At 34.9% G+C, this 12,387-nt stretch overlaps 1 protein-coding gene across 1 annotated transcript; it reads right to left on the bottom strand.

The window, feature by feature from the left end:
* Positions 1–3,350: 3,350 nt before the first annotated feature.
* On the bottom strand, positions 3,351–11,137 carry LOC115211838 (cofilin). The gene is made up of 2 exons (XM_029780559.2): positions 10,522–11,137; positions 3,351–4,168 (listed from the first exon to the last, which is right to left on the bottom strand). The coding sequence occupies exons 1-2, from the start codon at positions 10,812–10,814 to the stop codon at positions 4,012–4,014; spliced, it is 450 nt and encodes a 149-aa protein (XP_029636419.1). The 5' UTR covers positions 10,815–11,137; the 3' UTR covers positions 3,351–4,011.
* Between the last annotated feature and the right edge of the window lie 1,250 nt (positions 11,138–12,387).

Here is a 12,387-nt window from a genome sequence, read left to right as displayed (position 1 = left end):
CCAAGTTGTACATGCCAGCCCTTTCGAACCCTACTCCCATCATCTAACCCACCCACCCCGGACCATGGGCTGGGAGCCCTTCCGGCAAGGAAAATAGAATGCCCAAAAGGGCTCCTAATCCTCTGATCAGAATAGGTTATGTTCGGATCACAACTAAGCCTAAGCTAACCTAGTGAAAGGGGGCCCGGGAGCCTCTAAAAGGCAGCAACTAACCCCAATCTAGTCCTAACCTAGGGGTACTATCAGTTAAGGCTGCATCAAAAATATGCATTAGAGAAGGTTGCATCAAAGATCTGCACTGGAGAAGGTTGCATCGAAGGTTTGCATTGGTTAAAGATGCATCGAAAGCTTGCATTAGAGATCTGCAGTGAAGAAGGTTGACTCAAAGATTTGGATTGGATAAGGTTGCATTAGAGAAGGTTGATTCGAAGGTTTGCATTGGGGATCCGAATTGCAGTAACATAGGAAAATTCACCAGCAGCCTTAACAAAAAAATAAGGGGCCTGGCCCTTCTAGCCTAACTATATGAGCAACTTGGCCAAGCACTGATATTGGCCAAGTGAGCATTGTTGTTGGAGAGTCAGCATTGTCCAATAAAGAAGAGGAAGAGTCCACGAGTCATACTGCCATGGTTTGAGAATATGTCTGGCCAATGCTTCCGCATCACCTGTCTATAACCATATCAGCTGCAGTGATGACTTGTTCTTTCTACGTCTATAAAACTTCGCTACAGACAACATTGCATGTTCTGCCTTGTGGAGCATACACAAAAAGGGCGTTTCTACTCCCCACATGGGAGCTGGCCATATAAAGTGGCCCATGTGAAAAGCACAGCTCCCCCAAATGGATGACCGCCACCAATAGTGTTTGGCCTTGGGATTTGTTGATGGACATGACGATCTGCAGACGTTAAACACATGTCTGACCCCGTGGGATAAAGGTGCATTCTTGAAATGAAAACATTTCCCCCCCACTCCCATAACTTGTAACAACGGTGGCCTCAATAAAGTGGGGCGTCAGAGACTTGACTACCAAGTAGGTCTCGTTACACTATTTAGGCGGATAAAGCATGTACTCTTTATCCCATTTGAGTTTTATTGAATGATTGTGTAAAATTTTCTTAACAATAGGATATTGTAAGTCTACACACATACTCGCTGTTGTTGTTGTGATGCATGTACTCTTTATTCCATTTGAATTGTTATTTTGAGTGGCAGGAGATAAGTTTCAGCGAACTTGAATAGCATGTTTGGAACTCGTTTCTAATGTTGGAATACCACATATCAAAAACTGCTTTAAATCACATAGGAAGAAAAACGGCTACAGCACGAAGTCATTGATTTGCTTCGATCGCCAAGAAAGAAAAAGTACATACAGAGAATTTCATAAACAGATATAAATATTTTGTGGTTGAAAATAACAGTCAAATAAAGAATTTAAATATTAAAACAGAAATTAAGAAACAAGATGTGCTAGGTGCTAATTATATCGTCATTAGGTTTTTGCTTTCTAATTGAATAAACCAACATTAATTATCTAACATTCAAAATGAAATATATACAAATACTACATGTATACTGTATATACATTTCTTTCAGGGTGGTTCATCTCTGTTTTTGAATTAGAAATTAAAAATACTAAGATTTTCATCACCATTTAGGTGTTGGTCCAAGATGGGATCTGACTTCATGACTGAATATAGCTGTTGCACAACAGATGCTGGTTTTACCCATATCAAGCAAAACCATACCATTTGAATTTCTCTAGTGATAAATATTTACATACTATAATTTGCAATATGTGGAGGTGAACAGCTTAGTGGTTAGTGTTGGATTCATAAGATTGCTATTTCAAGATTGCTATGTACAAGATATATTTTCTTTTGTTTATTGGAAAAATGGAAAAATAAGAGCAAATATTTATTTTATGAGTGATGTGTAATTAAGTCAATAAAATTGTGCATAAAGTATATAAAATGTATATATAAAGTACATTAAGTAATCATCATATTCCAATTTCATTCACTTTTCAATGAGAAGCAGATGAGTGACTATTTTTCCATACAAACATCATAGGCTATGCTTTCAGACTTTTTTGGATAATGTTTTCAGACATAACCCAATAGGTTTACCATTAATTCCGTAAAATATTCTTGCTAGTATGAATAATCAAAAATTGCTGACGTGGCCGATGACAGTACCACCTGATTGGCACTTGTGCCAGTGGAACGTTAGAAGCACCATCTGAGCGTGTTTTTTGCCAGAGCCACTGACTTGCTCCCATGCTGGTGGCATGTAAAAAGCACCATTCAAGCATGATCATTGCCAGCATCGGCATACAGGCACATGAAAAACAACATTCAAGCATGGTTATTGCCAGTGCCGCTGGACTGGCTCCCATGCAGGTGGCACACAAAAAACACCTTCTGAGCGTGGTCATTGCCAGTACTGCCTGATTGGCCCTCATGCCGGCAGCACATAAAAGTACCAGCTACACTCTGGGAGTGGTTGGCGTTAGGAAGGGCATCCAGCTGTAGAAACGTTGCCAGATCAGATTGAGCCTGGTGCAGTCTTCTGGCTCACCAGTCCTCGAGTCAAACCGTCCAACCCATGCCAGCATGGAAAGCAGACGTTCAACGACAATGATGATTATATATATAACAGAGTAATCTGAATGCTAAAGGGTTATGACTAAAAAATTTGACTACCATTCCTAGCACCTCATATGACCACATAAGCTATCTCATTGGTATAAATGTAGTTAGTAAACTTGTTCAGTGTTCATGAAGCCTATAACAATGCAAAATGCATTACTTAGAATGGTTTGTAATGCATTATAGTTTGTCATAGTGAGTTCAAGAGAAAGGAGACCCAACATATTGTGTGGTAACCATTGTTTGCAAGTAGTTTTGAACTAAACCCTACAGGGAATGTTCACTGAGTGAATTACTCCTGTATTTATATGCAAATGATATACTAACATCAATCAACTTTCTACAAAATTCAAAGGAATTTGAAGAAAAATATGTATCAAAAACATTAACTCTGGTTAATTTCCAAACCTAAAAAATCTTTCAATAAAAACATCACACAGAACAATGCTACCCATTGAGATTTTTCTTTGCAATTCTTACCAGTCTTACAATAAGACATCTATGCTGAAATTTCTGAAGTACAGGATCAAAATAAACAAGATCTTACAAAAATGTTAGTAAACTAGATATATATTCAGGTTGAGATTTAAAAAGAAATTGCTACAATGCTTCCAGAAATTCTTTGCAGATATTTTCTATACATTTTAATTATATTCATAATTCACAAATGGAAATACAAAAATAAAAAAAGAAAAGCTTTTTATTTTCAATAGTGTCAAATTTATTGTGATATAAAAATCAAAAAAATGTTATGGACATTAAAAGCTACTGGCTGAGCAAGATGCAGACCAAAGTTTAACCACGTTGGGAAGAAGCAGTCAGCAGCAATTTAAACTGAATATCCATTTGTTACAATTTTTTTAAAGAGCTAAAGTTTAGTAAATCTAAGGGCAGATACACCATTCCGTGTTTAAAGCACTTGAAAGTCATGTTCTCCATGCTTGTTAACACTTCAGCTTTTAATTCAGTATAATTAATTTTTTCCATGATGGCATGCTTTGCACAATGGAAGTTTATACTAAATATTTCTTGTTAACTTCACATAGAAAAATAAATCCTTTAATATTCATAAGCAGTATTTCTTTAAATTTTTGGATTTATGTCGCCAACATAAAAAAAGAACCAGATAGTGAATGTCAGATAAAAATTAGTTCATTATAAAATAGCAGAGAAGAAATGTTGTGTACAACAGACAGATGAAACAGTTATCAGTTATGAAATCTAAAATTTTTGTTGCTTTAGAAAATCTTAAAAAAATAAAAACAAATTTTCATGGTCAGACAAATACAATGCGAGTTGAGACATTATACGTATGTATATATATACATAACATTTTTGCAAAATATGGATGAGAATATTCAGCTTTTGTCCACCTTCTGTAGTACTTCCTCAAAGTCTAGATCACCCAAATCATTTGATTGAACTTCTACTTGAATACCAGCCAAAGCACTTTTTAAAGTATTAAGAGTTGAGGTGTAAATCATTTTCTTACGAGTAGAAGAACTCTCTGGACACCTAAAATGATAAAAAGTACAAATTCTTTAAACATAACAGTCAAATACCATTTTTGCATCAATCTATACCATAAAAATAACTACCAAGCTTTAGAGTTCATAATTGAAGAATGACACATTTCAACAGAGAATAGGCAATTCCAGAACTATGTTTTTTAGATCTTAAATATGAAATTTATAAACTGATACATTTTTGGAAGAAAATGAATTCATTTTACAAAAATGTTATTTTCATTATTTTATATTAAAATAAATATCTTAAAGCTTACTTTCTATAACACTCAATCCAATTTGATTTATTCTCAAATCTATTACCAATTTATTCACAAATTTTATATCAAGAAATTTCACTTTAAATACAGATATAACATTTAATGAACTTAGATTAAACACATGTGACGCTGCTTCTCTGAGATTTTCCCACACACAGTGTAGGTATGACTGCGTGGTAAGAAGCTTGCGTCCCAAATACATGGCACCTCTTCTACTATACAGCCTCAGGATGACTAATGCCTTGTGAGTGGATTTGGTAGATGGAAACTGAAAGAAGCCCATTGTGTACATGTGTGTGTCTCCCAATGCCACGTAACTGGTGTTGGTGCATTTACATCCCCATAACTTAGTGGTGTGGTATAAGAGACTGATAAAATAAGTATCAAGCTCTACAAAAAAAAAGATACTGGGGTCAATTTGTTTGTCTAAAATTCTTCAAGGCAGTGCCCTTGCATGGCCTCAGTTTAAAGACTGAAACAAGATAAAAATCAAGTAATATATTTTACAACATGAATTTGCTTCACTACAGATTTTATCAAAATATAGACAATCCTCTAGCAAATGAAAGCATTTTAACTATTGTAGTTCAAAAAGCACCCATTCAACATTATTTATTAAAGAAAATCTGGCTTACAAGACTAGTTCATTAATTCTGAGATGAGAAAATGAAATCCAACTGATTAGATCATTTAATTCACAATGCAGTTTCCTTCTACTTAATGGAGAAAATCTGAAGATTCCTAATAACAATGATTACTTTAGAAATTGCAAGCAAACATATATAAACAAAAGGAAAACTGCAGAACCTTACACAGAAATCCAGTTTTCATATCATAGAAATATTACCCATACTTAGTGAAAATGACACGAGAGAAGAAAACATCTTACATTCTATTCATAAGATATTTACTTTTGATGAAATTCCATACTCCTTTTGTTAGAGCTCCTATGCAATGCTGCATTACTGAGGTCTAGTCTGAAAAGACTGGTTTACCAGACAATGTTTTGGAACAATTTGTTATTTGCCTTCATATGCATCACAAAATGAAAGGTTGCCACAAATTGTTTGAAATTGTTAATATTTGTTCATAAATCTGTACACATCAACAAAATATAATAGAGGTCTCAAGATTATACTTATAAAACTAAGTGTTCACAAAAGTTTCAAAAAGGAATTTTTTTTTTATAAAGTTATATTAAGTGGTGCAAGGAATTTAGCAGCCTATAATTTGAAAACATTTCAACAAGCTACATTTTTAGCAGCTGACTTACTACAAATAGCAACCAAATTTGCATGAAACCTCACCCTATGGTATTAATGGCTGATATATAATTTCTGTTCAAATAGTAGTCAATCTATTGCTTGGTCAACATCAGAACTTGGCCCTTGGATGCCAAGACTGCACTAGAGAGCAGTCTGCTCTGTTGCAAACATTCTATACACACCTTTGTACCCTTAACTATTGATGGAGCAATCAAGACACTACTTTGCCATGGTGTTTCTTGGCCAGTCTTACATATGCAGATCCCACCCTTCACCAGAGCCATTACTGAAGAAATTTGCTTCCCAACAGATTCAGTTCAACTGCATGAAATTTTGGGCAAACCCAGACAAATGGATTTTGGAAGACAGAAACTTGAGGTACTTTAATATACATGTGTGTGTGTGTGTGTGTGTGTGTGTGTGTGTGTGTGTGTGTATGCACAATACTGCCTCCTTGGTTTGACATCACATGATAGTTGCAAGTGATATCACCATACAAGCAGTGTCCATTTCCAATCTTCCATGAAAACATATCTGGTTGTGGGAAATATTACCTTAGAAACAGGCAAGGGTTGACATCAGGCCATAGAAAATTTTAGACTGTCCTGCAGTGCAGTAACTTTGGACAAGTGTCTCCTATTGCATGTATTGAGTTAAGCTGTAAATGGAAATTTTACTAAGCTATCATTAATATATATGTGTGAGAGAGAGAGCATCATCATTTAACATCTGTTTTCCATGCTAGCATGGGTTGGACAGCTTGACAGGAGCTGGCCAGTTTAAGAGCTACCCAGATTCCAAGTTCTGTTTTGGCATGGTTTTATGGTTAGATGCCTTACCTAATGCCAACCACTTTACAGAGTGTACTGGGTGCTTTTACACAACGCTGGCATGTATGTGTTTACATGGCACCCACAAAATTTGCACTAGAGGAGAAATCTGGTGACCTCATTCTATAAAGGTCAATACAGATACTAGAGATGCAAAGTAACCAACTATCAATTGATTGATCTTGCCTTGGACAACAATTATTTATAGATATTTCATAATCACACTTATGAAGCTAATATTTGAAAGTATATTATAACCAAATTAGAGGCTGACTTAGCCATAGTTTTTACTTTTCACTGAACTAAACAGTATTAGCCAAAATGGCAATATCCTGTATGCAACACATCCTATATTATATACTGTTTTGAGCAATCACCACGAAACTAACACCAACATGCGTAGTTGGAGTGATTATAATGGCGATCTTTCGAACTTAGTTCATATAATATGGCTAACAAAGGGAAACAAACTGCACCGATTGAAGTGGAAGGAAAGTAACCGTTAACAATCGGCAAAAATCGTCAACAACAGGACTAGTCGAAAGATGCGGTTCTTTATTATTTTTTTTCTTTTCGGAAATGATCAAACTGAACGTTTTTACGTTAGAAGATACGTGGTGGGGTGTACGAAATGGTACAGAACACGAACATTTATACACACAATGACAATACCTTCCTTTCACTTTCAATTACTGCAGTTACCCTTTTGTCCGCCATATAATATGTACAAATTTCGAAATAATCTCCTTAAATCTAAATCAAAATCAACTTTAATGAATTAAGCTTACCAACTCTATGATTCAAGTTTTGTAAATGCCCAACAAAATTAAAACTAAGGACCATAAGGATTGTGGGAATTAGCTTAGGCCTATTAAAGTTTATCCTTTATACTGGGGTTTTTTCCTCACTAGAAAAATTAAAAATTTACGGATAATTCGGTACTACTAGCGAACAGTAATCCCGGTGCGCGCACTCGCGCTAGCTAGTCGTAAGTAGTCGATCCTACAACGACTTTTTAACCCTGAATTCTAAACCCTAACCCTAGTTTACTCTTTACTCTTTTACTTGTTTCAGTCATTTGACTGCGGCCATGCTGGAGCACCACCTTTAGTCGAGCAAATCGACCCCGGGACTTATTCTTTGTAACCCAGTACTTATTCTATCGGCCTCTTTTGCCGAACCGCTAAGTGACTGGGACGTAAACACACCAGCAATGCTAGGGGGACAAATACAGACACACAAACACAGTGTGTGTGTGTGTGTGTGTGTGTTTGTCCCCCTAGTAGTCGATCCTACAACGACTTGCGCGTATGTTTGTATTTCAAGGCTGAATACATATCAAAGACAATTAAATAATATTTTTCGAACAAAGTAAATAATTTTTTAAAGTAAATAAATTATTTTTATAAGGAGTGGCTGTGTGGTAAGTAGCTTGCTAACCAACCACATGGTTCCGGGTTCAGTCCCAAGCTACTTACCACACAGCCACTCCTTATAAAAATAATTTATTTACTTTGTTCGAAAAATATTATTTAATTTTCTTTGATATGTATTCAGCCTTGAAATACAAACATACGCGCAAGTCGTTGTAGGATCGACTACTTACGACTAGCTAGCGCACCGGGACCACTGTTCGCTAGTAGTACCGGATAATTCAACGAATCAATTATAAAACATTCCTATAATATCCAAATTTGTCTATATTTATAATGACTAAACTGGGCAAAAGCAAATATAATCGACTGAGGCACTTAAATGCATCCTCCACCTTAAGCTTTGGAAAATAGCCTAGCATTTTAAATTATACATAAAAATACTGTTTATTACATATGTACATTTAAATACAATATATGAAATGCTGATTAAAAATTAAAAGACCGTCGCAATTAGCCGAGCACTAGCTGATAACATCAGCTGTTAAACAGATTTTTGTTAACCATCCGTAAGTTTAAAAGTACATCGCTTTAATGGCATAACTAGATGTGTACCCACCCACACCGACTTTCGCTCAAACTAAAGTCAAACAACCTCTCTTTTTTGTTAGGGAGATTTTAAACACAAGGGTTACTGTTTGGGGGAGGTCTTATTTCTTTACTGTTATGGATATCGCATTTTTCGTTTTTTTTTTCTCCTGACTTGTATTATATAGTCGTTGACTCAATTCAGCAGTGCCAAACCAAAAGTATAGGAAACTATTATTTCACTTCAATGGTGTTGGTTAATGTATTGATATTAATAACTTCACCACACACACACACATATTCAACTCCATAATAACAACAACAGATACTAAAGATGGTGCTATGGCCTTTTCTTTGATAATATCTTTCTTGCTTATTTAAATTCAGTTCAATGCACACTTGCCTTGAACCAACCATTTCTTTGTGTGTATGTTGTTGATAATCGTTTAGAACGTTGTTTTACACCTACTACATTTTTTTTTTTGCTTTTGTGCCCGGATCATTCACGATGTGAATTTTCCGAGTCCTCTCCCCCACCCCTTTTGCGAGCGCGCATTTTTTGGTCATGTTCGTTTAGAGCAAGTTGTTTTACACCAATTACACTATTCTTTTGTTTGTTTTTATGACCGGGTCAAACGCTTTAGTTTGACCCGACTTTGTTGCCTCATAACTTCCTGAAAGTTATAAGGCAACAAAGTTGGCTCAATATAAAGATCACCCGTGAACAAAAAAAAAAAGAAACCAAACTACTGGGTTTTAACATGTAGAAAACGAATATGAAAAAAATTCACAAGATCCGATTTTTCCGTCATAACTTTCGGAAAAATGGATATATAATGATTTCTTTCTTTTTTTTTTTTTTTGCATTCTTTCGATATAACTCGACAAAATCAAAACATTTCACTTCGGGTATTTCCGTGGAAGCAAATGACAGTTCGATTCTGTTTTCTGCTGGGAAATCTGCGGATTTTTCATACACACATGAAACAATTTAAAATGAGACATTGCTGGCATAATTTCGTTATATCTATACTCCACAACCCACGGAAATACCTGGTGAAATGTTTTGATTTTGTCGAGTTATATCGAAAGAATGTCTTTTTTTTTATGGAGGATCCGATTCTGAAAAAAAAATATTTCAAAAATCGCATTTTCAAAATTTCAATTGCGATAACAGTGAAAGAAATATGTAATCAATCTACTTAACTTTCTGCAAAGATTTCTTTCAGAGTAATTTCTCACAGTAATATGACAATAATTCATGTTAACTAGACAAAACAACAGTTCATTTTCCATATTCTTAATCTCCGTATTTTCCCACGTAGATTGATTGAAAAAAAAAAATTCGAAAAGAAGTTCTAAAAAAAGTTTTAAAAAATAAAACACTTTAATTTCACGTGAATTACTTTGTCAGCGGGAAATTACTCTGAAAGAAATCTTTGCTGAAAGGTGGTTAGATTGATTACATGTTTCTTTCATTGTTATCACAGTTTTGTGAGATTTGGCTGTTATTTCTAGCACGTGGTTAGCCTGCTTGAAGGCCTGGGGTATATATATTTGTTGAAAAATTAAAATTTTACAAATTTTTTTCAGAATCCTAATCTATTTTTCTACATTTCCATATATTTCGCAAAAAAGAAAAATCCGGAAAAAGTGAAAAATGAAGGACGTGGGAGCGCAAGTGAAATTTTTAAAATGCGATTTTTGAAATCTTTTTTTTTTCAGAATCGGTTCTTCCATAAATAAAAGCATTAAAAAAAATCAATATATATCCATTTTACCGAAAGTTATGACGGAAAAATCGGATCTTATGAATTTTCCTAAAGTCCCCAGGGTCTTTAGCGCAAATTGTTTAACCTCGTTTTCTACATGCAGGCTGTTTATTTTTTATTTTTTGTTCACGAGTAAAGATCTTTATATTGACCCAGGGATACATCTGTAGTTATTATGCCGCTTTAATAACCCCTTAAAGTAAAAAGAATTTGAACGAAATTATGAAAAAAAAAAAAATTATTTCAATACTTACCAACTAATTAAAAGAAGTTTATCTCTCCGCGCTCCACCAGGTCTTTGGTAATTCATGTCGTATATAATATAGAGGCAGTCGTTGAGTGTGAGTTTTGAGCAAAAGCTTTCCCATTCTTTCTTCACAGCACATAAACTCACGTCTGCAGGCTCCGGTTTTAAAACACATTCACCTGGTACAAGTGCCGTTTCGGTATCATTTAAATCCAGTATGCAATACCGGATTTTTTTTTTCGATTTAATATCATGAAACAGATCAATTACTTGCTGGCTCACTATAATTCCCGACGACATGTTTAGTTATTGAAGAAGGAAATAGCGAAGGAGACAGAAAAATGATAAGGCAGTCGGTAAAGGCTGGTCTTTATATACCACAACTAGACAGGATATATTTAGCAGCAAGAGGTGAGAACAAAGACCTTCCCTATTAATTCGTTTCAGAATTCACAGTGAATCACGGTGAATATTTTTTTAAAAGTTACTTCTGCTTTAATAAGATGAGCAGGAGCGAGGTAAACTGCCTTTTTAAGAATACCAAAATGTTGCGACAAAATAACACTTGCTAACAAGATTTCGACCTAGTTATAAGGGCAACCTGTCAGTTTCCAAAGATCTAACCAGTAGTTGTGAGTCACGAGTCTGCCAGCAACTACTATATATGGGCATACCAAACATGCGACATTAGCCGACTTCCTTTTATAGCAATTTTTTTTTCAATAGCGCACTAGACATTCTAGTAACAACTTTATCACCTATAGTTTCGTTAGCTTGACGGTTTTTCTTTTGTACTTTTGGTTTAAAAAAATGAATTGTAATATCTTCTCTTATTGCTTTTTTATTTTTACATATTTCGAAATAATTAAATGGGAGAAACTGCCGGTTACCAGTGAAAGTTTGAAAAATATAAAGAAAACAAAATATGATTGAAAAATTTAACTTACTATTTGCAAATAATCGTATCGTTAAAAACAATTATCTTATTGTGCAGCCTCCACTCAGAATATTTTCTCTTCCATCGTTCCCTCTTCTCTGTTGTAAATGTAGAAATTTGTCAACTTTTCTCTTCAGTCACTTTCAAATTTAAAATTTTATTTACATTACCAAGTTATCAAATGAGATAGGAAATATTTATTAATTGTGATCTAAAAGAAAAAAAAAACATCTGTTTCAGTAAAACTCAAAGGAACTATTAAGTTAATGTGACTTTTGACAGATTCTTCTTTAACCACCTTGCTTTGGCTGGAAAAGTACATTGCAAGTGGGTTTAAATACTTGCTTTCCATGGTATTTTCTCAGACTATTTATTTCCTCTCACTGTACTTTATTAATATATTACCCTTTGCTTCTATATTGGTAACGGTTTTGAAAATACAAATATCACTGTTGATAACCCTGATAATTCGTTTTACACATGACAATACTCGCACATACACAGAAACGGTAGCACGCCGGGCGAAATGCTTAGCGGTTATTTCGTCTGTCTTTACGTTCTGAGTTCAAATTCCACCGAGGTCGACTTTGCCTTTTCATCCTTTCGGGGTCGATAAATTAAATACCAGTTGCGTACTGGAATCGATATAATCGACTGGACCCTCCCCCCAAAATTTCGGGCCTTGTACCTAGAGTAGAAAAAAGAATACTCGCACATACAGGCGTTTACACATTCAAAATCTAATATTTTTGTAATATTCTTTTTTATATTCCACTTTAGTTTTCGCAACTGTGTTTTTATTCTAACTTAAGGCTGCTTATGTAGTGGGCTGAGACTTCAAAATTTCACCGGTTGTTCCTCATGTAAGCAGTCGCCGGCGTCGACGAGACTACTAAGTTAATACCAGCAAATTATATCAAATATTAAGACTATACA

Source organism: Octopus sinensis, linkage group LG1 (genome assembly GCF_006345805.1).
Source record: "Octopus sinensis linkage group LG1, ASM634580v1, whole genome shotgun sequence".
Taxonomy (NCBI): Eukaryota; Metazoa; Mollusca; class Cephalopoda; order Octopoda; family Octopodidae; genus Octopus; species Octopus sinensis.
Note: the sequence above shows the minus strand (reverse complement) of the source record. Positions and strands in the feature narration are given on the sequence as shown.

What these genes read in the sequence shown, in the direction of transcription:
- LOC115211838 (XM_029780559.2), bottom strand. Translation starts at nt 10,814, where the DNA reads ATGTCGTCGGGAATTATAGTGAGCCAGCAAGTAATTGATCTGTTTCAT. An exon ending in AAACTTCTTTTAATTAGTTG is followed by an intron (nt 4,169 to 10,521) that starts GTAAGTATTGAA and finishes TTATCATTTTAG; the next exon opens with GTGTCCAGAGAGTTCTTCTA.